Source organism: Cuculus canorus, chromosome 1 (assembly GCF_017976375.1).
Source record: "Cuculus canorus isolate bCucCan1 chromosome 1, bCucCan1.pri, whole genome shotgun sequence".
NCBI lineage: Eukaryota > Metazoa > Chordata > Aves > Cuculiformes > Cuculidae > Cuculus > Cuculus canorus.
This window is the reverse complement of record NC_071401.1, coordinates 207,257,707-207,283,952: the sequence shown is the minus strand read 5'-3', so window position 1 is coordinate 207,283,952 and position 26,246 is coordinate 207,257,707. Positions and strand designations below refer to the sequence as shown.

The following is a 26,246-nucleotide window of genomic DNA, read 5'->3' as shown; positions in this document are numbered from 1 at the left end:
GATATAAAATAAACACACATGCATTATATGGCTAATAATTCTGATACAACTTCTTAGACACCCCGCTTTGCTTTCTCTCTTCTACTTTTCTTCTGCTGTGAAATAAAGAAGGCTTCAAGGAGACCTTACAGCGACCTTCCAGTACCTGAAAGGGGCTACAAGAAAGCTGGAGAGGGACTGTGTACAAAGGCCTGTGGTGACAGGACAATGGGCAGTGGGTATAAACCGGAGAGGGGCAGATTTAGACTAGACATAAGGAGGAATTTCTTCACCATAAGAGTGGTGAGGCCCTGGCACAGGTTGCCCAGGGAAGCTGTGGCTGCCCCATCCCTGGAGATGTTCAAGGCCAGGTTGGATGGGGCCTTGGGCAGCCTGATCTGGTGAGAGGTGTCCCTGCCCATGGCAGAGAGGTTGGAACTGGATGATCTTTAACTCAACTCAAACTATTCTATGATTCTATGAAATTCTTCACAATGAGGGTGGGGAGGCCCTGGCACAGGTTGCCCAGAGACATTGTAGATTCTTCATCCCTGGAGGTATTCAAGGCCAGGCTGGATGGGGCTTTCAGCAACCTGATCCAGTGGGAGTTGTCCCATGCCAGGAGAGTGAAAGTGGATCATCTTTAAGGTCCCTTCCCACCCAAACCATTCTATGATTCTGTGATTTGTTCCTCATTGAGGAACGTACTCAGAGTGGATGACTATCAGATGTTTTCATAATGTATCACATTTGTCCTTCTCCAACAATGCTACGCTCCTTCCAGTCAGGAAGGAAGGGTGGAAGACAGCCATCTTCCAGCTCCTCTACCAGGATGTAGTGACCACTCCAGCGCACGCTCTGCCCTAGGCTGGCTTTGCTTCTTTTGTGGAACCAGGCCAACCAGCGTTACCCACAAGCTCAGCATGTGCACAGCCGTACCCACTCACCTCTGCAAAAGCACCAGGATGCTTGGAAGCAGATTCTCATTCTGGGCACCAAACTTCGCTAGCGCACTTACAGCAGCTGGAAAAGATACCAGGGAGATGTCAGAGTTACACAAACCTGTACAACCACAAGCTCAAGCTTGCACACAAACCCATTCCTAGAGTCACCACCCAAAGCACCACATGCCCTGTTGTCCTAAAGTTCCAATCACACAGGTTTCTACTTCCGCTATTTGTCTATTTTCAAGTGGCAATAGTTTTGTGTCAGAGAATAACAGAACAGGATGAGTTTAATAGCACTGCAACTCTGTTGAGATGTTTTGCGGAATCAAACTCTATAACTCAAAATGAGTTATAAAGCAGGTATGTTTATTTCCAGCGCTGGGGTGCAAGGGGGTTCTCCTCCTAGCTTGCACACTGTATAACTTAATAAGCAGCTACTTGTAGTGTAAAGACATGCATAGGTATAAGCGCCCACTACATATTCATACCCTATCCCCACTTCATATTATAATTAGATCTGGAAAGTTCGCTCCAGTCTTGCGCCTGCGTAGTGCCTCCTGATGGTTGTTGGCCAGGGTCTTAGGGATGAAGTAGGAAGTCTTCCTCGGGATGAATATATTTCTTTTTGAACTTTTCGCAGACTCAGTCTCCTCTGGCTGTTTTCAAACTCCTGAACCAAATGCAGCCAGCTTTCTGCATTCCAATGCCTACTTATCAGTAAACTGCTGCTAGCTGGCTCCTTCATTATCAACTTCCAAGGTCTTCAAGGCGAACAACGCCAAGCTTTAATGAATGCTCCCAGCCCCCCTTGTCTGCTTTCGCACATCAGAGACAATAAGGTTATTTCACGTTCCATGGCTCCTTACAGTTGTTGGCCCTCCTGCCATCAGCTGCAGCTCACACCTCCAGAGAAGCTGTTTTTCACACCCAGGGGTGATGTGGCCAGTGGTGACAAGGGCCAAACCACATCCAGTGACTTCGCAAGGAGCTGAAATCCCTCAGCAATCTCTTAGAGCCGCCTGTCCAAAGTCACCTCATTTCAGCTCGAAGAAATTCCAACTATATACAGGACACTCTATAAAGAATTATGAGCTTTATGGCTTTGGGGGGTTAAAAAAGAATCCATATTCTTATGACAACAAAGTTTTCAATCAGCTTATGCTCTTTGGGGATAATCTTCATGTGCTCCCAGGTCATAGTTAGGAAACTGCGACCAAAAGAGCTGTCACAAAGAACCTGATGCAATCTGGTCTGTCTTGGTGAGCTTGTTTTACTTCTTCCATCCCAGTTGTCTCTTACAACACGCAGGAGATCAAGGTGACCCTGGTATCTCCTCAATGCTGAGTCCCAAGAGGGAGAAATGGTTGAACATTCAAAGGGCTTGTTGTAAAGTCTCCACAGGAAGGAAGTATCAGTCTCAACACACTTCCAAGAAGGAATTCTTATCTTTTGGGAGTGAGATTTCCATAGGAAGAGATGACAATCTATAGCAATTACATGGAACAGGGAGCTGCAGCATCTCCTCCTGACTTCTAGGAGGCATTCAAAGGGACTAGAACCTAGTCTATTGTTTATTTCTTTGAAGCAGGAGGACAAAGTGCTGGTATGAAGTGACGTGAGGAGTTCAAAGACACTGCAGGATAGAAATCAGCTTCACAGCGGACACCAGACCTAGCTCTTCACAGTGCTTGTAGAGTGACCATTGCCATCCACCCTTAAATCCAGCTGCAGCCCTGAGATTCCCAGCAGAGTTCAGGCACCAAATCATTGAGTATTTGAGCTGAACTCACCTGCCCTCACAGCCTCGTTCTCCAACACCACTCTGTTAAATATGAAGCGGATGTACTTGGATGGGGACGGAGTCCTCGGACCCTCTTTCCCCAGCAGGTGCAGGATCTTTGTGGCCAGGACAGTGTGTTCGCAGTCTTCAATGAACTCGCAGAGGTGAGCCAAGCCCGATTCCTTACTCTCGGGATTCTCCTCAATGATGCTGATTATACAGTCCACAATGGCTCGCTTGTACTCAAAGCCACCCTGGGAAAGGAAAATGAAGGACAATGACTCAGCAAGCAAGAGTTCAGACTGCAATGCTGCTCAATTACCCTCATGCTTCTATTACTTCTTTCCATTGAGAAAAACAAGCAATTGGACATAAAAAAAAGAGGGAGGGCAAACAGGGTGACCTAACAGGGTCTTCCCCATCCCCCAAAACCCACCAAGAGACATCATCATCTGGACATCTTTTCAGACTCATTTCTGATGAGCCAGCTCTAATTCATAAGCACATTTCAGGCAGGTTTGAGCCAACGTGTTCAGTTTTGGGCCTCTCACTCCAAGAAAAACACTGAGAGGCTGGAGTGTGTCCAGAGAAGGGCAACGGAACTGGGGAAGGAGTTGGAGAACCAGGGTTATGAAAAGCAACTGAGGGACCTGGGGCTGTTTAGTCTGGAGAAGAGGAGGCTGAGGGGAGTCCTATCACTCTCTACAACTACTTGAAAGGAAGTTGTGGTGAGGGGGTGCTGGTCTCTTCTCCCAGTTAACTAGTGATAGGATGAGAGAAAATGGCCTCAAGTTGTGCTAAAGGAGGTTTAGATTGGATATTAGGAAATATTTCTTTACTGAAAGAGCGGTGAAGCACTGGAAGAAGCTGTCCAGGGAAGCAGTGGAGTCTCCATCCCTGGAAGGGTTCAAAAACCATGTGGCTGTGGCAACTTTGGACATAGTTTAGCAGGCATGGTGGAGTTGAGCTGATGGTTGGACTGGATGAGCTTAGAGGTTTTTTTCAACCTTAATAATTCTATGATTCTATGAGATAAACAAGGTCTCAGCAATCAGTTAAGACCCACAACTGCTGCGTACCCACTGACATCACACAGAAGAGACCCTTCATACCATCTACCAGAGCTACCTGCCAGTAACTACACAAAGAAAGCTTCACACGTACGTCGTCCCTGAGCATATTGGAGAGGAAGGTCATCATGACGCTGTGTTTCCGAGGGTATTTCTGGCACAACGCACTGATAGCCTGTACTACCACTACCTGCAAAAAAACCAGAGGAGAACGTTAGCCACGTGCATTTCTTTTTCTATGAAGAACACAGGTTTCTCACTATCGTGAGCTGTCGTCTTGATAGATTAAATTCATGTACAAGAAGGATAAAGATCAGGTGGTGGATTCTCAGCTTAAGTGTGTTTAGTCTTATGCTGACAAGCTGCAAGGCCTGGCTCTGCTTGAGGACGATAATTTTGGATGGACTACATTAATTCAAGGCTTCCTTTGCCCAGTGACGATCCTGACCTAATTCTAACTTACCTGTTACATTTTTTCACTAAAATCCTTTGCAATTTTAAACTTATTTAATGTTTATTTCCTTTTCTTATGAAAACAAGAACTTACGTCCATTCTACACTAGTGGATATTATGGTTGCCCCATCCCTGGAGGTGTTCAAGGCCAGGTTGTATGGGCCTTGGGCAGCCTGGTCCAGTGGGAAGTGTCCCTGCCCATGGCAGGGGGTGGAACTGGATGATCTTTAAGGTCTCTTCAAACCTAAACCATTCTATGATTCTATGATTTCGACTTCTTAGGGATACGATATGCTCCTCAAGGCAACTCCATGGTGTAAGAGGAATGGGTACAAGGGATGGGTACAAGGCAATAGGACGAGAGGAAATGGCCTCAAGTTGTGCCAGGGGAGGTTCAGATTAGACAATTCTTCACCAAAAGGGTTCTCAGGCCCTGGCAGAGGCTGCCCAGTCCCCATCCCTGGAGGTATTTAAAAGATGGGCAGATAAGGTGCTCAGGGATCTGGTCCAGTAGTGGACAGGTACAGTTGGACTTGATGATCTCAAAGGTCTTTTCCAACCAAATGATTCTGTGAAGTGAACTACCATCCTTAACCAAGTTATTAGCAGAGTTCACAGTGACTAAACTTGACCAATGAGGTAGAAATTTACAGTTCACGCTATTTCTTATCTGTGTATCAGACTGAAGTGATGAAGAGTCAGTCAGAGCAATTAAGAGCCCTCTTCCTCTCCAGAAAGGCAACCAGAAGGTAGTACAAGGTTTTGTATAGGAGCCAGGAATCTGACCTTTATCCTTCCGTGGAGCGGTGGATGGAAATGACACGGTATATTCGAGTTGGAAAGCAGAGGAAAACACCTTCAAGGTGGCTTTGCTTTATCAGACTAAGTCACTGAAGCATTAAGGAGTGGGAAAAGCTTCATAAAAACAAGAATGGGAGAAAAACCTGCAGCTGGAAAGAGCAGAAGCCTCCAATGCCACACCTTAAACTCATCTGATATCTCTGACACGAAGGAAGAGATCTGTTTCATGAGCCTGTCTACACTGCTCTCACTGCCCGTCTTCAGCAGGGTGGTGATGGCGAGGGTAGCGATGCTGCGGTTGGAGTCGGTGATGAGGTTTTCCAAGTCCAGGTTGCAGGCAGTGACCGCAGACGGATGCTTCATAGCCACCTGAAAAGAGCGCAATTCCAAATGACATGGGAGCCATAACATCCTACGATTCAAAGTATTAGATGAGGCGAGGAACAAAACCCCTTTCTTTTTCAAGCATTCCTGTGTCCCATAAGGACTGCAATTAAACCAATGTCAGACAACTGCTGGCAGGAGGCAAAGCTCAGCTTCTTTTGTTTCTGCATTTATAATGAACTCTAAGTTACAGCTCATGGGTTCAACAGTCATAAACTGCTGCTGTTATGCTGTGAAGCTTTGAAATCTGAATATTAGGGGGTCTATGGGAAAGCTGGGGAGGGGCTCTTGATCAGGGAATGCAGGGACAGGATGAAGGGGAACAGTTTTAGGCTGAAAGAGGGGAGATTGAGATGAGATTTTAAGAAGAAATGTTTTCCTCCGGCCCAGGTTGTGGAGAGAAGTCGTGGCTGCCCCATCCCTGGAGGTGTTCAAGGCCAGGTTGGACGAGGCTCTGAGCAACCTGTTCCAGTGGGAGGTGTCCCTGCCCATGGCAGGGGGATTGGAACTGGATGATCTTCCAACCCAAACCATACCATGATTCTGCAATTACTTCCTTCACACGCATCCTATTCATGCTTTTTGCAGTATTAAATATCCAAGACTGCTTCCTTATAGCTGAGAGCTCACAAGTTATCAAACTGCAGCTCATTATACCCCTCTGGTCCAGAAATGAGCAAGAATAGCAGGAAAGATTTATATCACAACAGGAGATCTGGCACGGAAAAGCTGATTCTCCAACGTGGAGTAATTCCAAATACAGTAACCACAACAGCAGTTGTTCTGCTTTAGGTAACACCATCAGGCACTGAAATCTGGCTTTCTCTGATGCTCAGATTTGTGCTTGTTTAGAGGTTGTGGAAGCACTCACTTTATTAAGTGTCCGTACAGCTGCGTATCTCAAAACAGGTTTGGGAGAACTACAGAAAAGCTGCAGCACTGAAAATAAAGAAGAAAATAATCAAGAGAAGTAACTCACAACAAAACGTTACCGAGTAGAGACAAACAACCCGCTCACAGTACTGCAAGTCCAGGCACCTGAAACATCTGGGGAGCAGAAGTGAAAGCCCTCGCAACCAGACCCGATGAGGAAAGTGAAATTGCCTTGTGCCAGTACTTAAGATACTGAGAGGTGCAAAGACTTCAGTTAGAATTCACCACGGCAGAAAATCAGATACAGTCTCTTTCAAAGAACAGGAATAGAGAGGAAAAGCTAATGTATGCACACTCAACTGTGTGCTGCTGTTCACACAGCTCTATTCATATTTAATCACCAGCTAAAAATAATCTCCTTGTTTTCATCTTGCTTGGGGAGGGACTGTTCACAAAGGCTTGGAGTGATAGGACGAGGGAAACGGGTATAACCTGGAGAGGGGCAGATTCAGGTTAGACATAAAGAATTTCTTCACCGTGAGGGTGGTGAGGCCCTGGAACAAGTTGCCCAGTGAAGTTCCCCTGTCCCATCCCCAGAGGTGTTCAAGGCCAGGCTGGATGGGGCCTTGAGCAGCCTGATCTAGTGGGAGGTGTCCCTGCCCGTGGCATGGTGGTTGGAACTGGATGATCTTTAAGGTCCCTTCCAACCCAAACTATTCTATGATTCTATGGTTCTATCAATAATAGATGGTTTGTGTAGTCATCTGTGGCACATCTGCACTACCAAGTTCTCCTCTACTTTCCCTCCCACCCCAACTTCCTGCAGCTGGAAAAGGAAGGATTGCCCTGTGCCACCTGTCATGCCCGTTCTCTAAAGCCCTGGATCAATGGCTTTAAATTGGAGGGGGGAAGATTTATACTGGACGTTAGGAAGAAATGCTTCACAATGAGGGTGATGTGGCACTGGAACAGGGAAGTTGTGGCCGCCCCATCCCTTGAGGTGTTCAAGGCCAGGTTGGATGGGACCTGGATCAGCCCGGTCCAGTGGGAGGTGTCCCTGCCCATGGCAGGAGGTTGGAACTGGGTGATCTTCCAACCCAAATCATTCTATGATCAAATGAGGAAAATCAACCAGTGCACCTGGGATCCAAAAAGGGATCCAAAAGTCCCCTAACTTGGGAACCATCAGAAAATTTAGGTCTTGTTCCAGTATTTGAGTTCTGCCGCGCTGTCTCGGAGGGTCTTTACCACCCTTTTTGGCTGCATCAGTTGTACAAAGGACTCCGACCAACCTGAAACCGCTGGTGCCAGCTCCCTGGCTGTGCAGTTTGGGAGATGGATGATTGCAGAAGCAGCTTCATAAATAACCATTTCGTGCTTGTTCCGCAGGCAGCTCTCGATGAAGTCAAACAGGGGACTTTCATGGCTGCAAACAGGAGAAATTTCATAGCGTGATGCTGAATTATGTACAAAACACTAACGTATCTTGGAACTTGACAGAAAGTACAGCTAAAGCACTGGCTTTCAGATTTCCTATACTGCGATACAGCTCAACTCACACTTAAAATTCTAAGCTTTCTGTTCACCATTGTTATATTCAGCTTAATATTATCCTGCCCTTGTGAGGCCCCACCTGGAGTCCTGTGACCAGTTCCGGAATTCCCAGCATAAGAAGGATATGGAGCTGTTGGGATGGGTCCAGAGGAGGCCACAAAGATGATCAGAGAGCTGGAGCACCCCTGCTATGAGGACAGGCTGAGAGAGTTGGGGTTTTTCAGTCTTGGGAAGAGAAGGCTCCAGGGAGACCTTAGAGGAGCGTCCAAGTACCTGAAGGGGCTCCAGGAAAGCTGGGGAGGGGTTTTTTACAAGGTCCTGGAGTGACAGGACAAGGGGGAACGGCTTTAAATTGGAAGGAGGAAGACTTAGATTAGACATGAGGAAGAAATTCTTCATGACAAGGGTGGTGAGGCCCTGGTGAAGCACCCAAAGAGACTGCCCAGGGAAATGGTGGAGTCTCCATCCCTGGAGGGGTTCAAACACAAATACGTGGCCATGGCGTTGAGGACATGATTTAGCTGGCATGGTGGTGATAGGCTGATGGCTAGACTGGATGATCTTAGAGGTCTTCTCCAACCTTAAATGTTTTACGATTCTATGTCTCTAGATCTTCACTAAATTTGAAATGCAACTAAGAGACAAAGTACAAACCCTCTCCAAAGATTATTCTGCAGTTTGAATCCTATTCCAGCTAAATTCTGGTGGTACGGAGACAAAACAAGAACCCAAAGCCCACCACATGACTGCCACATGTACTACTCTCAGTTCAGACTGGCGTTCTGCTTCTACCTGCAGTGTTTTTAACCCCAGAGCTCGCTCGCTCCCTCTGTAGATTCCCACTAACTTTTAAAAAATGCCAATTTTCTAGCTATTTTTTCCACAAACTACAATTATTTTGTATTTCAGCCTCTCACTCACCCCTCTTCAGATTCCTTCAAGAGTTTGCTTGCGATTCGGATCAGCATGCAATAGGCAAACTGGGATTTCAGTCCGGATTTTGTGAACTTATTCAACATCTTGGAAACCGCCAGGCGATCATTTTTCCTAAGGTGATAAAGCAGCCCCAAAGCATGGTACTAGGAAACAAGAAACAGGTATTGAATACAAACTGCAGTTGGAAAAGGCAGACTGTAAGACATAAAAAGAAGGCTAAGTATGGCTGTTTCCTGGCAGAAACACCTTCTAACCTCAAATGATCCTAGTTCCTAGATAAGCTACAAAGATCTGCTCTATTTCCTTCCTCTTCCTGTCTACTATAAGACAGCCTCAAGAAATTTCTGAAGATCGAAACAGCCACAAATTTAGTTTAATCCCTTTTTTCCCCATTAAATATCAGAACTTCAAAGGCTTCAGCTTGCTAAATTATACTGCACAGTAACTCTTAAATTTTGAGTAAGCTCAACATCCAGGATATCAGAAGGCCTTTAAATGACAGCTGACCTTAAAAAACCCCCTCAAGGAATTTACGGTTAAAGTACAAAGCAATATTTCTAGTTGCTTGCCAAGTTGTTTTGAGGGTTTTTTGGCATAAGACTGATTCACAGAAAGGCTTAATTAATTAAGGCTGCTATTGGGGCAAGAACAAAGTTGATTTTACAGCTCTGTTTCTGATTGTTAGTAACACTGCCTGAATGTACAGAATCCTTTCCCTTCTGCAGCTATTTGGAATATTTGTGTGAAGGTTTTGCTAATATGGATACTTTACTGATATCCAGGCTAATCTCTGCGGTCCTGGAGCAACGGGGAAACTTTCTGAAGGACAAAATGAGAGATTCTGGATGTTCTGGGAGGCAGGAAGGTAATTTCTTAAGCTTTTTGAAATCTCAGACTCAAAGCCCTTCTGCAACAGCTACTGGGAAACACTGGCATCCCATCCCAGGCTGTCAGGGAAAGGGCAGAGGGCGGCACCAAAGACCCTTAATTAAGCATCTTGCACCAGGATCAAGGAGGAACTTGTGATTTTCAACAACGAGTCATTGCCCTCAAGTCACAACTCTTGTTTTTAAAAGAATAAGGGAAAAAAGGATAAGCCACTTACTTTTTCTAAGTTTATTGTAAGAACTCGCAAAACACCGTTAAAACCCTGTAGCATTTCAAGCTTCATGGGGCGACCACCCTCAAACTTACCTGTACCATGATGTTGTCACTTGAGGCTGCTTCTTGAGCTTCGTTGATCCACCGTTTGACTACATCATAACTGATCTTCATCATATGCTGGAAGAAACCACAAATTGAGACTGTAGACAAGCTAACATCAACACAGCGAGGTACCACAAGCCTTGTTTGCAGCTCTTAAAGGCTTTGAGACAATCAAGGGCGCTGTTGCCTACATAGATTGTTGGGGAGATCTTATCACTGTCTACGACTCCCTGAAAGGAGGTTGTAGTGAGGTGGGCATTGATCTCTTCTCCCAAGTGACAGGTGATATGACAAGAGGAAATGACCTCAAGTTGCACCATGGCAGGTTCAGATTGGAAATCAGGAAAAATTTCTTCACCTAAAGGGTTCTCAGGCCCTGGCAGAGGCTGCTCAGGGAGGTGGTGGAGTCCCCATCCCTGGAGGGATTTAAAAGACAGAGAGATGAAGTGCTCGGTGATCTGGTTTAGTAGCAGACGGGTACAGTTGGACTTGATGATCTCAAAGGTCTTTTCCAGCCAAGCGATTCTATGGCTCTATGATACTACAGGTAACAGAGAGTAACTCTCAAATATAAAGTTTTTATGGGTGTCCTTGTTTCAATACAGAGAAAAGTAACACAGAGAGTTTTTGTTGATGTTCAAAGAGGACAGTACAATTCACCTGTCTATGGTTAATCCCACAGGAAGACTTTAGTTGTCAGAATTGACACAGCTTTGTTTCCACAGAGTCCTCTACTCCACCTCATCAGCCAAACCTCTTACCTCCTGCTCTGCCTTCTCAATTTACTGGTGTAGCCACTCTCTTTATCCTATGCACCTACAAATAACTGTTTTTCTTACACCTCAGTCTCAGACTAACATTATTTTGCTCTTATTCTCCTCTTTAAAACCTAATGAGACCTTTTCCAGCCTTTTCTCTTAAATAGGGAAAGAAAAACAGTGAACTTCTTCACCTTGCTCTCCCACTACATATTAGCCAAAATAATCCTGCCTTAGCAGGGCAGCAATTTTATAGATTTATAGATTTGTCTTTTGCAGAGCTTTTATTGCCTACTCCTTCGCAGTCATCAATGTTAGGTCTTCCGCAGCATAGAACAGGTTGTTTCTTCTTGCCCTCACCAAACTGATAAGCACATTCACATCACAGAATCATAGAATCACAGAATCATAGAATGGTTTGGGTTAGAAGGGACTTTAAAGATCATCCAGTTCCAATCCCCTCACATGGGCAGGGACACCTCCCACTGGATCAGGCTGCCCAAGGGCCCATCCAACCTGGCCTTCAACACCTGCAGGGATGGGGCAGCCACAGCTTCCCTGGGCAACCTGTTCCAGTGCCTCACCACCCTCATGGTGAAGAAATTCTTCCACATATGAAGCCTAAATCTGCCCCTCTCCAGTTTATACCCATTGTCCCTTGTCCTATCACTCCAAGCCTTTGTGAACAGTCCCTCCCCAGCTTTCCTGCAGCCCCTTCTAGGTACTGGAAGGTCGCTATAAGATCTCCTCAGAGCCTTCTCTTCTCAAGGCTAAACAAGCCCAACTCTCTCAGCCTGTTGTGCTTGACTTTTGGAAACAGACAAGGTCCCTCCCCAGAGAAATTAATGTTCTACACTAACAGAGAAAAGTGACCGAGCAGTTTGCACTTAAAGTTAGTACAGTTGGTGTACTCTGAGGCAAGAGAAGTATAAGGAATCACAGAATTACCCGAGTTGGAAGGAACCCACAATGATCATCAAGTCCAACTGCTATCCCTGCGCACGACAACTCCAACATTCACGCTGTGTGACTGAGTTGTCCAAATGCTTCTGGAATATTGCCAAGCTTGGCACCATGACTGTTCCCCTGGGAGCTGTTCCAGTGCTTCACCACCCTCTGAGTGATGAACCTTTGCCTACTGTCCAACCTAACCCTCCCCGGCACATCTTCCTGCCATTCCCTTGGATCCTGTCGTTGGTGACCAGAGAGAAGAGATCAGCGCCTGCTCCTCCTCCTTCCCTTGTGAGGAAGGAGTTCGAGCAGCAGAGAGAAAGCAAACTCCCTTGCTACTCTTCTTTACTTTCACAGAATGGTAGGGGTTGGAAGGGCCCTCTGGACTCATCCAGTCCAATCCCCCCTGCTAAAGCAGGTTCCTTAGAGCAGGTTGCACAGGAAAGCGTCCAGGCGAGTTTTGAATATCTCCAGAGAATGAGATTCCACATCCTCTCTGGACAGCCAATTCCAGTGCTCTCTCACCCTCAAAGTAAAGAAGTTTTTCCTTATGTTCAAAGGGATCTTCCAGTGCTCCAGTTTATGCCGTTGTCCCTTGTCCTGTTGCTGGGCACCGCTGAAGAGTCTGATCCCTCTGACATCCACCCTTTAGATATTTATAGGATTGATCAAGTCCCCTCTCAGTCTTCTCCAGGCTAAAAAGATCCAGGCCTCTCAGCCTTTCCTCATAAAAGAGATGCTCCAGTCTCTTAATCATCTCCGTGGCCTCACAGAATCATAGAATAGTTTAGCTTGGAAGGTACCTTAAAGACCATCTAGTTCTAACCCCCTGCCATGGGCAGGGACATCATCGACTCTCTTTCTTGTCTTTCTTGAACTGGAGAGCCCAGAACTGGAGAGAAGACTCCAGATGTGGCCTCACTAGGGCAGAGAAGAGGGGGAGGAGAATCTCCCTTGCCCTGCTGGCCACACTCTTCTTCAAGCACCCCAGGATAATAGCCATCTTGGCCATAAGAGCACCTTGTCAGCTCATTGTCAACTTGTTGTTTGCAAGTGAATGCAATTCACTTCACTTCACTTGAATTCAATGCTTTCGATGGCATTTGTTGAGGTTGTAGTCCCGACTGAAAACTTACAAAGAAATTGTTTCATCACTTCTGAGAAATAAACTAAAAAATAGCTGAGGAGGTGAAGAGTCACATCAAAGGAAAAGAAGATGAAGAAAGAACAAACTCAAGGACAGGCAAAGCTATGCAGACCAGGCTTCCCAGCACAACTCAAGGCACAGATTTCCAATAATCCACTGCTTTACTTACTGAGGAAGACACCAGAGCAGAACTAGACACGCTGGGGACTTTGTCCACAATGGCCTGCTTCATGTATCTCTCAATGGCTTGTAACATCGTACCCTATGGAAGGGAAAAAGAACAGTGTTGATGCATTGGAGGCAGAGCATAAAAGCACTACCAGGTAAAAATATCTGCACATCACACTCCCAGGGCTCAGTGCTGGGTCCAGTCCTGTTCAATATCTTTATCAATGACCTGGATGAAGCCCCCCATCTGCTGGAGGGGAGGGAGGCTCTAAAGGGATCTGAACAGGCTGAACTGATGGGCTGAGACCAACAGGATGAGGTTTAACGAGGCCAAATGCCAGGTCCTGCACTTGGGGCACAACAACCCCCTGCAGTGCTACCGATTAGGGGAAGAGCAGCTGGAAAACTGCCTGGAGGAGAAGGACCTGGGGGTGTTGGTTGACAGCGACTGAACATGAGCCAGCAGTGGCCCAGGTGGTCAAGAAGGCCAACAGCATCTTGGCTTGTGTCAGAAAAAGCGTGACCAGCAGGTCCAGCAAGGTTATTCTGCCCCTGGACTCAGCACTGCTGAGACCACACCTCGAATCCTGGGTTCAATTCTGCTGCCCTCACTCCAAGAAGGATGCTGAGCCTCTGAGCATGCCCAGAGAAGAGCAGCGAAGCTGGTGAAGGGGCTGGAGAACAAGAAGTGTCTGAGGGAGCTGGGGTTGTTTAGCCTGGAGAAGGGGAGGCTGAGGGGGGACCTTATTGCTCTCTACAACTCCCTGAAAGGAGGTTGCAGAGAGGAGGGTGGTGGGCTCTTCTTCCTAGTGACAGGGGACAGGACAAGGGGGAATGGCCTCAAGCTGCGCCAGGGAAGGTTCAGACTGGATATCAGGGAGAAATTTGTCACAGGAAAGGCCACTGGGCAGTCGCAGAGGCTGCCCAGGGAAGTGGTAGAGTCCCTATCCCTGGAGGTATTTGAAAGACGGGTAGACGAGGTGCTCAGTGACATGGTTTAGAGGCAGATAAGAATGGTTGGACTCAATCTAAGAGGTCTTTTCCAACCTAATGATTCTATTATTCTACGATTCCATGACTCAAAAGGCTCTTAAAAAAGACCTGGAACACACATATCTGGCAAGGGAGACAGGAATAGCAGCTGGCCACTCCTGAAAGTTCGGCGATCACAGTCTACAGCAAAGCAACCTCAAATCAGAAACCAGAGCTCCAAAGCTCCTGCCTTCTTTCTCGACGTTTGCAGTGCTGCAGCTCCACAGTGTTCCTCACATCTGCAGAGGGCTGCAAAGCAGCCCTCCCTGAATCATAGAATCATGAAGAATTATAGAATGGTTTTGCATTGGAAGTGACCTTAAAGATTATCCAGTTCCAACCCCCTACCATGGGCAGGGACACATCCCACTGGACCAGGCTGCTCAAGGCCTCATCTAACCTGGCCTTGAACAACTCCAGGGATGGACCAGCCACAGCTTCTCTCGGCAACCTGTTCCAGCGCCTCACCACCCCCATTAGGAATAATTACTTCTTCATGTCTAATCTAAATTTTCCCCTTCCAACTTAAAGCCATTCCCCTCATCCTATCACTCCAGGACCTTGGAAAAAGTCCCTCCCCAGTTGTCCTGGAGCCCCTTCAGGATACTGGAAGGCTGCTTTAAGGTCTCCCTGGCGCCTTCTCTTCTCCAGGCTGAACAAGCCCAACTCCCTCAGCCTGTCCTCATAGCAGAGGTGCTCCAGCCCTCACATCATTTTCATAGCCTCCTCTGGACCCGTTCCAACAATTCCATCTCCTTTTCATGTTGGGGGTTCCAGAACTGGACACAGGACTGTAGGTGGTCTCTCACAAGAGCAGAGGAGAGGGGCAGATCCCCTCTTTCACTCTGCTGGCCACGCTTGTTTTGATGAGGCCCAGGGTACTGTTGGCCTTCTGGGCTGCAAGCACACATTGCTGGCTCATGTCGAGCTTCTCATCAATCAGCACCCAAGCCCATCTCGGCAGGGCTGCTCTCAATCACGTTGTCCCCCATTCACTGCTGAAGGAGCAGTTTCATTGCTGCTTTAAGAATACTCCCTGCAAAGACAGTTTTTCTGTTGTAAATGTACTCATCGTTCCTCCCACAATACTGATTTGTACTCACATCAGTGATCCTGCAGAGCGCTCTGATGGCCGGGCCTCGGTACACATCCTCCTTCCCTGTCATGTCCTTGGTCAAACTAAAACAATCAAATACACCCCATTAGTGTTTCCTTAATATTATAGAACCATAGAAGAGTTTGGGTTGGAAGGGATGTTAAAGGTCATCCAGCTCCAGCTCCCCATGTCGTGGGCAGCGACACCTTCCACTGGACCAGGCTGCTCAAGGCCTATCCAACCTGGCCTTGAACACCTCCAGGGATGGGGCAGTTACAACTTCCCTGCACAAACTGGGCCAGAGCCTTCTTAATAATCAGCTCTTTGAAAATTATTAACATCAGATTCTGTGGAAATACAAAACATTACAAAGTGCACAGCCCATAACATTGCATTGCCATAGGCCTGGTTTATTCAGCTCTCTTTCTTAGGGATGGTGATCTTTCTACCACATGAAATTTTGGTTCAGTTTGCTGGATAGTTTTAAAGAATCAAATAGAACAATTATTTAGCACAAGCTGCAGATCCAATTTTAGCTCTCACAACAACTCTACTGTCTATTCTGCAGTCAAAGAAACTGATAGTCCAGTTTGCAACCAAATGGAGCTTTGCTCTGCTTTTCATCGAATAATAGAATTACGTGGTGCGAAAAGACCTTTAAGATCATCAAGTCCTACCATACGTGTCCATGACTAAACCAGATCCCTGAATGCTTCATTTCCCCATCTTTGAAACACTTCCAGGGATGGGGACCCCACCACCTCCCTGGGAAGCCTCTGCCAGGGCCTGAGAACCCTTTCAGTGAAGTAATTTTTCCTGATGTCCAATCTGAAGCTGCCCTGGCGCAACCTGAGGCCGTTTCCTTTCATCCTCCCATCACTTGTTCCTTGGGAGAAGAGACCAAGACCCACCTCGGTACAACCTCCATTCTAGAAGATGTGGGCAGTGATAATGTCTCTCCTCAGCCTCCTTTTCTCCAGGCTAAACAACCCCAGCTGCCTCAGCTGCCTCTCATACCGTTGTTCTCCAGCCCCTTCCACAGCTCCATTGCCCTTCTATGGACGCGCTTCAGACCCTCAACGTCCTTCTTGGAGTGAAGGGCCCAAATCTGAACCCAGGGCACAATCACTTCCCTGCTCCCACTGGCCAAACAGTTCTGTGATCCAAGCCAAGATGTCACTGGCCTTCTTGGCCACCTGGGCTACTGCTGGCTCACGTTCATCCCCAGGTCCGTCTCTGCCAGCGAGCTTTCTAGGTGCAGCTAATCATTTCAATGCTCTGATGTTGTTTTCTGTGGGTTTCTCTACCTGCTCGTGACAATGATGACGTCCTCAGAAATATTGGCCATCTCTTTGATAGTGAGATAACACATTCTTCTCAGGGTTTGCTGTGAAAATGATGGAGATAAGCATTAAACCCAATGGCAATTACGAATAAACAATTCCTAGAGGTTTTTAAAAGTTAAGTATCTAAGTTTAAAAATTAATAAACTTTTAAATAGAACATCCCACCTCCTTATTTTGATACAAAGGTACAATCACACAGGTAAAACCATGCTTCATAACTGAAAAATAGCCTTACTCCCTGTCATAGAATCACTAGGTTGGAAAAGACCTTTTAGATCATCAAGTCAAACCATTTCTATTCACCACTAAACCATGGCCCTGAGCACCTCGTCTACCCATCTTTCAAATACCTCCAGGGATAGGGACTCTACCGCTTCCCTGAGCAGCCTCTGCGAGTGCCCGATGGCCTTTCCTGTGACAAATTTCTCCCTGATATCCAGTCTGAACCTTCCCTGGCGCAGCTTGAGGCCATTCCCCCTTGTCCTGTCCCCTGTCACTAGGAAGAAGAGCCCACCACCTTCCTCTCTGCAACCTCCTTTCAGGGAGTTGTAGAGAGCAATAAGGTCTCCCCTCAGCCTCCCCTTCTCCAGGCTAAACAACCCCAGCTCCCTCAGACACTTCTTGTTCTCCAGCCCCTTCACCAGCTTCGCTGCTCTTCTCTGGACACACTCCAGAGCCTCAGCATCCTTCTTGGAGTGAGGGGACCAGAATTGAACCCAGGATTTGAGGTGTGGTCTCAGCAGTGCTGAGTCCAGGGGCAGAATAACCTTGCTGGACCTGTTGGTCACGCTGTTTCTGACACAAGCCAAGATGCTGTTGGCCTTCTTGGCCACCTGGGCCACTGCTGGCTCATGTTCAGTCGCTGTCAACCAACACCCCCAGGTCCTTCTCCTCCAGGCAGTTTTCCAGCCGCTCTTCCCCTAATCGGTAGCACTGCAGGGGGTTGTTGTGCCCCAAGTGCAGGACCTGGCATTTGGCCTCGTTAAACCTCATCCTGTTGGTCTCAGCCCATCGGTTCAGCCTGTTCAGATCTCTTTGGAGTCTCCCTCCCCTCCAGCAGATCATCACTTCCTCCCAGCTTAGCATCATCTGTAAACTTGCTAAAGGGGCACTCAATGCCTTCATCCAGGTCATTGATAAAGATATTGAACAGGACTGGACCCAGCAAACAAAACAGGAGAAGAATAAGCATAGAATGGTTTGGGTTAGAAGGGACCTCAAAGCCCATCCAGTTCCAACTCTCTGCCATGGACAGGGACACCTCCTACTGGAACAGGTTGCTCCAAGACCCATCTAAACTGGCCTTGAACACCTCCAGGGATGGGGCAGCCATGACTTCTCTGGGCACCCTGGGCCAGGGCCTCCCTACACTTATCATGAAGAAATAATATATTATATATATATATAAAAGAGATTACATTAAAATAAATCCACATGCTAATTATGAAAGATGCAATAATATCACGCCTGTATGCGGAAACCTCACAATTATCAGTTAAAAGTTTAAAAACCAGTTTCCTCTGATCTATTTGCTATTGAAAAGTAGAAACGCGTTAAGACCACCAACACCTAAATTCTTTGATAGCAAATGGCAGCTTTGTGTTTAGAAAAAACCCCTACTTTCTGAAATGTGGATAAAAGAAAGGTCTCAAACACTCCAGAATTTTCATTCCATCTTGAAATAGTTGCACCTCCCTCAGCCAAATCCCTAAAAACCTGATGCGACAGTTCCATTTTTATCGAACAGTAACAAGAGCCATCACATGATGCACAGTCCTCTCAGTTCTTACTCTCTGCAGAAAAGAAGGACTTCACATTGGGCGAAGTCCAAAGTTTAATCCAGCATTTTTATGATGTTTTCATTCCTTAATTCCGCACTGATTCAAGAATAACTCTAGGGAATTCAGTATTTGATCTACAGGCAGCTTTTAAATTCTATTTTGAGGTAAGCAGATGGGGATCGATTTGTAAGCGTTAGAAACAGTCACAAAATGATCCTGATCTGGATATTAAGGCTTTCTATCGTTATTCACATTCTTTATAACCGGAATTCAACTCAGAAAACAAACCCACCACCCAAACCAACCTGCAGAAGCAACCGTAAGTTCTTACTCAGTCGTTTGCTTCCAAACCGTGAGTTGCATTCAAGTACTTTGTGTGTGGAGCTCGTTCCTTGGAGTGCCCTACCCTCCACCCACATCCCAGTATCCGACTGTTTCATAATTACTGCAAATCCAGACACAAACAGGGAGGTAGCAAGTGCTAAACACGAGGTACTTACATCATTAGATTGAAATAATCTGGTCATTGCAAAAAAAGCTTCTGTGGCTTCAGTGGTTCCAAAATGTTCACCCTAAAAAGAGCATAAAAGCAGCAAGAGAAAACACACCGTCATTATCCACTGCCTCCACATTTCAGCCCCCACTCATAACACCTACTCACACGTGAAATCATAGAATAGTTTGGGTGGGACAGGACCTTAAAGATCATCCAGTTCCAACCCCCTGCCATGGGCAGGGACACCTCCCACTGGATCAGGCTGCCCAAGAGCCCATCCAACCTGGCCTTCAACACCTCCAGGGATGGGGCAGCCACAACTGCCCTGGGCAACCTGCGTCAGTGCCTCACCACCCTCAAGGTGAAGAAATTCCTCCTTATATCTAGTCTAAATCTGCCCCTCTCCAGTTTATACCCATTGCTCCTAGTTGTACTGCTACAAGCCTTTGTAAACAGTCCCTCTGCAGCTTTCCTGTAACACCTTCAAGTACTGGAAAGTCGCTATAAGGTCTCCTTGGAGCCTTCTCTTCTCCAGGCTGAACAACAACAACTGTCTCAGCCTGTTCTTATATGAAAGGTGCTCCAGTCCACGGATCACCCTTATAGCCCTCCTCTGAACTCCATGAAGAATCTTTTATGTGAGAATCTCATGTAAGAAGTAGTCCCTCTCTCACCTTGTCTCTCCTAGGGAGTGCATGCCAAGGTCACCACTATTATCCACTTGATTTCATTACAAATATCATCCACAGTGGGGGAATAGTTTGGCAAGAAGCCTGTGCTCCCTCCTTCAACATTAGCATGTCAGCAGGTTTTGTTTCGTGCTTGTTAACTAGAAGGATCTCCTTGCTTAAAAGGGATCTACTTACGGATTGGGGAGGTTTAGATTGGATATTAGGAAAAATTTCTTTACTGGAAGAGTGATGAGGCACTGAAAGAGGCTGTCCAGGGCAGTGGTGGAGTCCCCATCCCTGGAGGGGTTCAAAAAGCACGGAGATGTGGCACTTTGGGACATGGTTTAGTCAGTACAGTGGGGTTGGGCTGATGGTTGGACTGGATGAACTTAGAGGTCTTTTCCAATCTTAACTATTCTAAGATGACAGCATAGGTTTGTCCTCACTGATCAGAGCCCAATGTCAAATACTGGACATGCAGTAAACCTGATCTATGTGGATGTCTGAAATCTCCTTTCTTCTCACGCTTCTGCTTTCTCCCTAAACCAAAGAAAAACCACCACTGCATCACTTCCTGGCCCGCATTCTTACCTCACCTCAGTTATTCCTACTTTAGCTTGGTAAACCCAAGCAGCTCTTTAATTGCCCAGAACTGCAGGGAACACAGACCAAAGGGCAGCTCTCACTTGGCACTCAGAAATAACCTTCAGTGACACACATCTCGCTCACCTCAGCAGCAAAACTGGAAGGGAGAACACAACACTACAGCGTAAACACTCTGGTTTTTATCTCCTTAAAGACACCTCCCAGGTCACGCAGGGAGAGTTATAAAACTTCCACACCAAAAGTGATCAGAAATCACTTCAGGAATATTCATTCCGGCTGGAAGAAATGCTAACAGTTACCTGGTTCAGCAAGTAAAGGATCTTGGTGAGAATGTGCAGGCATCTTCGTGGATTTATAGGTGTCTCATTAAAGATACGTGCCTGAAAACACAAGATATACTGTATTACAGTATAAACTGACTATAATAATTTCTCTTTCATCATAAAGAGTAAAGTTTTGTTTTCAACCAAGTAGCTTAGACCTTTTTTCACTCTAAAATGTCTCCCAGAGGACACACTCTTGTCACTCAGCTCATGCTGGATGGGCAGCAACCTGAACAAAGGACAATGACTTGCTTTACTACCGAGAAGCAGCAAAAATACTTGAAAAGAAAAGCACTACAACAGTTCTTCCAACATGACAAACCCTACTTAACACTAGTCTGTAGGAACCCGAAATCAAAATTATTAAGTTCCTACTTCTAGCTCTTTGCATCCACCAAAATTCCCCACTATTTAACCTCGCCGCTTGCAATCAACCTTGGAGTGCACAAAGAGAAATAGGAAAACCCGTTATACACTACACTGAAGGAACACAGGAGAACCAGCAGGTCAGGTCCTCAGAAAGAGCACATGGAGATCCTGCATGTCTGCAGAGAAGGCAGAAGCCACGTGTAACCTAATTACCGTGCCTAAAGCCCTCACGGAGCAACTTCATGAGCATTTAAATACGGCGTGACTTTAAATGAACTGTGGATTTAGCCATTTGCATTTCTGCAAGCTGCACTGTAAAACTTCCTTGAACTGCTAACACTTCCTGAAGGAAAAAAAAAAAAAGAGTTAAACAGTATTATCCCGTGATTATCCATACCTCCTGAAGCACAGCGCTCTTCTCCAAATGCTGGAAAGGATTAGAGCCACTACCTGGAGAAGAAAAGAGACTTCTTGGTTAATGCAGGAACACGCACGAATAGTCCCTAAATTTTACAAAGCCACCTCAATGCTAGAGAGACGTTCCCCTTGGAATAACTGATGTTCTCCAGTAGCAGCTTTGTCTTAATTTGTATATTCAGTGTTGCAGGGAAAAAAAAAGGGAGAGGCACTTTCAACATAGCTGGAAGGTGAGGAAGAAGAAAGGTGTTTACAAGGAAAGCTGGGAGGTGTTCTTTATAAGGAATTGCAGGGATAGAATACGGGGAACGGTTTTAAGCTGAAAGAGGAGAGACTGAGATGAAAACCTCCTGTTTTCCTGTGAGGGTGAGGAGGCGCTGGCATAGGCTGCCCTGAGAAGCAGTGGCTGCCTTGTCCCTGGAGGTGTTCAAGGCCAGGTTGGAGGGGGCTTTGAACAACCTGATCCAGTGGGAGGTGTCCCTGCCCATGGCAGGGGGTGGAACTTGATGGGCTTTGAGGTCCCTTCCAACTCAAACCATTCTATGATTGGGTGATTCTATGACCTGAGCACATGAGGGCAGAGCTCCTGGTCAGGATGCCAAATGGAAGTCTATTCATCAATGCACTACTAATGTCATAAAACCATAGAATGGTTTGGGTCAGAAGTGAACGAGCAACCTAAACTTAATTTCTTGAGGACCGGGGATCCCATTCCCTTCTCCAAACAACAGAGAATCCAAGACAGCAGAAGACACTACAGGTGACCTGAATTTCATTTCCTAAGGACTGGGGAGCTGGACTCCTCCTCCAAGAAGCAGCAGCAGAGAGTGGCAGCAGCCACTACAGGAGACCTAAACTTACTTTCCTAAAGACTGGGGAACCAATTGCCTCCCAAGGTCGTCTCAGACCATTCTCCATTGAGGAATGGAGAAGCTCAGAATGAGACAGGGACACCAGGAGGAAGCAGCAAGCGGGGAAGAAACCGAGAGGGAGGCAGGAGGCACAGAGAAGAAGCAGGCGAGGACAGGGAAGTAGTTGGGGATGCTGAGAGGGAGGCGGGGGGGAGGGGCACCGAGAGGGAGGTGGGGACAGTGAGAAGGAGATGGGGGGAACCGGGAGAGGAGCAGGGACAATGAAAAGCAGGCGAGGAGACGGAGAGGGATGCGGGGACACCGGGAGAGGGGCGGAAAGAACGAGAAGGGGCGGTGACAACGAGAGGGAGGCGGTGCGCACCGGAACGGAGGCGGGGACACCGGGAGGGAGGCGGGGACAACGAGAGGAGGGTGGGGGGACACCGAAGAGATGGGAACCGCTTCCTTGGCGGCTTCGCCCCCCTCCCAGACCAATTCCCCTCCACCTTAGGCCGTTCCAGGCCGTGGCGCGCACCGAGCGTCTCACGATGGCTCCCCACAATCGCTCCCCTCAGTTCCCTCCTGCCCCCGCCAACCCCCGTACCGGACTCCTCGTCCTTCTTGTCAAACTTCTTGATCATGTTGCCGCCGCGAGGCCCCCTCCTTTCCCGCCGCACCGCCCCGCGAGGCCCCGCCGGAAGCCCCGCCCCCCAGGCACCCTCTGGCATCCGATTGGTCCTCGGAGCTGTCAATCATCCTCACGCTCATTCCGCCCGCGGAAGCCACGCCCTTCCCTTGACGTTTGTGGCATCTGATTGGTCTGCGGAGCTGTCAATCATGTCCTCCCCGCCCCTAGGGCTCCTAGGCGTCTTCCGCCAACGCAAGCCACGCCTCCTCCGTACAAGCCACGCCCCCGACTGGCAAGACACGCCCCTTGAGCACAAGCCACCCCCCCCGCATACTCTGTCATTTGATTGGTCCATGTAGCTGTCAATCATCTCCCGGCTGTCCAAGTCACTCCCCCTCCTCTCTGGGCTGAGGGGCGGGGCTGAGCACAGCCATGGGGCGTGGGGTCTTAAAGGGGCCGCGCCGCCATCTTGGACGGGGGCGGTGTTTAGACTGTAGTGAACTAATGAGAGATGGACAGACAGACACAATGACTGACTGACTGAGAAACAGACAGTCGGATAAACGTATAGGCAGACAGAATGAGTGACAGACAAAGGGACAGAGAGGCAGAGAGATGAACTGAAGGGGTCTAAACCTGCCCCTCTCCAGTTTATACACGTTCCCCCTCATCACCACAAGCGTTTGTAAACAGTCCCTCTGGTGTGGTTCACTGCTCCGTTATCAGCAATACAAATATAACGGGAACTCAATGTAAACTAGTATTTCTTTACCTAACACTTGCGTTATGCTCTTACCCCTTTGCTGATAGGAAAGAACAACCAAAATGTGATCTGGCTTAGGGCCAGCTGATGCAAGATGAATCAGTCCTCATTTTTTGAACCAACTTCAGTCAGCAGACAGTATTTACATCGAGTCAGCGCTTCCTGACGTAGAGTTGTAAAATCATGGAATCATAGAATGCTTTGGGTTGGAAGGGACTTCAAAGCCCATCCAGTTCCACTCCCCCTGCCATGGCAGGGACACCTTCCACCAGACCAGGCTGCTCAAGGCCCCATCCAACCTGGCCTTGGACACCTCCAGAGATGGAGCAACCATAACTTCCCTGAGTAACTTGGGCCAGGGCCCCTCACGCTCATGGGGAAGAATTTCTTCCTAATGCCTAATCTAAATCCTCCCCTTCCAATATAAAGCCATTCCTCCTCATCCTATCACTCCAGGCCCTTGTAAACAGTCCCTCCCCAGCTTTCCTGTAGCCCCCTCAGGTACTGGAAGGCTGCTATAAGGTCTTCCCAAGGCCTTCTCCAAGCTGAACAATGCCAACTCTCTCAGCCTGTCCTCACAGCAGATCATTTTCATGGTATCCTCTGGACCCGTTCCAACAGTTCCATATCCTTCTTGTGTTGGGGATTCCAGGACTCCAGGTGGGGTCTTAATGAGAGCAGAGCAGAGAGGAGGAATCACCTTCTCCCTCCTCCTGGCCTTTAACTTGTGCAACACATTCAAAATTATCCTGCGCGACATCCTTGCCTCTAAATTGGAGAGAGATGGATTTGACAGATGGACCACTTAGTGGATAAGGAATTGGCTGGATGGTCACACTCAACGAGTTGTGGTCAATGGCTTAATGTCCAAGTGGAAATGGACGATGGGGAGCATTCCACAGGGGTTAGTATGTAGGGTTTCTTTCAGGAGAAGTGTTGCTTCATTCTGCAGTGGATGGGAGTCTAATTCCTGTCTACAAGCTGCGGGTAAGCCAAATGTGTTTCAACACTCTGTGATCCTCTGATGTCTCTACGTCACCACGGAGGTTGCAGAGCATGCATGGGGAAAGGTCTGGGACTGGACTCATCAGTAGAAGGGAGCTGGACTCAGGAACTGGATTCAGGAACGCACAGATCCAAGACAGAGGCAGAAGGACAGACGTCTGTATTAGACACTGGCCATCAAAGAAGAGGGCTTCACCCTTGTGATCCCTCAGCTCTATAGTGAGTATGTTATATATCATATGGAATACTCTGTTGGTCAGTTTTTGGGTCACCTATCCTGTCCACTCCTCCCTGCAGATGCCACCCTTTTTCAACCCGACATTCCACTAACTTGGCTCTCCATGGGGATAGATGCAAGAAATGGCCCCATTACTTTGGTGATAATCAGAACTTTAAAGTGTTACCACTTCTGAAGACAGACATTGTCTGAAAACATGTCACTGACTTTCAGAAAATGAAGTTACTTAGATGAGGCTTAGTTGAAAAGTTAGAAACTTGATTCTGCTTTAGCTCAAACCAGAATGTTGCTCTTACATCATAGAATCATAGAATGATTTGGGTTGGAAAGGATTATGAAGGTCATCTAGTCCAATCTCCTGCAGTGAGCAGGGACATCTTCAACTCAGGGTTGCTCAAAGCCCCATCAAAATTATGTTTCTCATCCATTTCTCTCTGCATTTGTCTTTTTTAATGCTTCATATTATCCATCAGTCCCCTCATCTTCATTTTCCCATTTATAAGGGTCTGATTGCTCTGATGTCTCCTTCATGTGCTGTAAGACACCGTGCTCACCTGCGAGGCTGCCTGATTAACATGGGTGTCTTCGATTTGTTCTTAAAATAAATAAATTTTACTGGTCCTCTTCTCCAAAGATCCCTTTGTTTTTATACTACCCACCTGGCTCCGAGGAGATCTTATAGCGACCTTCCAGTACCTGAGAGGGGCCTACAAGAAAGCCGGAGAGGGACTATTCATAAAGGCTTGTGGTGATAGGATGAGGGGGAGCCTGATTGAGTGGGAGGTGTCCCTGCCCATGGCAGATGATCTTTAAGGTCCATTCCAGCCCAAACTATTCTATGATTCTATGACTATCAAGAAGCCGTCTAGCAGGCAACAGTCACATTAGCCAAGTCTGCTATCAAAATGAGACAGCAAACTATCAGAGGTGGCTGAGAGACCTGGGGTTGATTAGCCTGGAGGGGAGACCTCCTGAAAGGAGGTTGTAGTGAAGTGGGTGTTGGTCTCCTCTCTCAAGTGACAGGCGATAGGATGAGAGGAAAAGGCCTCAAGTTGCAACAGGGCAGGTTCAGACTGGACGTCAGGAAAGATTTCTTCACTGAAAGGGTTCTTAGGCCCTGGCAGAGGCTGCCCACGGAGGTGTTGGAGTCCCCATCCCTGGAGAGGTTTAAAAGACAGAGAGATGAAGTGCTCGGTGATCTGGTTTAGTAGCAGATGGGTACAGTTGGACTTCATGATCTCAAAGGCCTTTTCCAACCAAGCAATTCTATGATTCTGTGATTCTATGAAAACCTTCCAGCACAGCAAACCACTCCTGATGAGCTTGATTGACACAAAAAAACCCCACATGGTTTCTCCTCAAATACCGAATAAAAGCTGCAACTGAAGTTGTCAGTACACTTGCAGTTTGTGGTTTCCTGCTTTCTAGAGTGGGAGTTTCAGGAATACTCCAGGAGGTTTCAAATGGAAGGATAAGATACATTCTTCTTGTGTCCTTTCCAGCAGAGCAGTAGTATGTGACTTTTCCAGCAGAGCATTATGATGGTGTCAGGAAGTGATGGGAAGAGGAGCCAGCTGGGAGGCAGCCAGAGGAGCCGAGTGTAGAGGACTACAGCT

The 26,246-nt window shown here is 47.3% G+C and overlaps 1 protein-coding gene across 2 annotated transcripts in view; it reads right to left on the bottom strand.

The window, feature by feature from the left end:
- The window catches only part of COPG2 (COPI coat complex subunit gamma 2), a 34,048-nt gene extending 11,343 nt beyond the window's left edge, over positions 1-22,705 (bottom strand). For both annotated transcript variants that reach the window (XM_054050079.1, XM_054050070.1), the window contains exons 1-15: positions 22,601-22,705; positions 21,126-21,178; positions 20,336-20,416; positions 18,764-18,835; positions 16,444-16,523; positions 15,144-15,219; positions 13,010-13,102; positions 9,973-10,059; positions 8,764-8,921; positions 7,581-7,714; positions 6,287-6,354; positions 5,212-5,400; positions 3,871-3,966; positions 2,717-2,960; positions 927-1,002 (exon numbers count right to left, since the gene is read on the bottom strand). In XM_054050079.1, the coding sequence (XP_053906054.1) occupies positions 927-1,002; positions 2,717-2,960; positions 3,871-3,966; positions 5,212-5,400; positions 6,287-6,354; positions 7,581-7,714; positions 8,764-8,921; positions 9,973-10,059; positions 13,010-13,102; positions 15,144-15,219; positions 16,444-16,523; positions 18,764-18,835; positions 20,336-20,416; positions 21,126-21,178; positions 22,601-22,637 (1,544 nt within the window). In that variant the 5' untranslated portion in view covers positions 22,638-22,705. The remainder of the gene's footprint in view (positions 1-926; positions 1,003-2,716; positions 2,961-3,870; positions 3,967-5,211; positions 5,401-6,286; positions 6,355-7,580; positions 7,715-8,763; positions 8,922-9,972; positions 10,060-13,009; positions 13,103-15,143; positions 15,220-16,443; positions 16,524-18,763; positions 18,836-20,335; positions 20,417-21,125; positions 21,179-22,600) is intronic.
- Between the last annotated feature and the right edge of the window lie 3,541 nt (positions 22,706-26,246).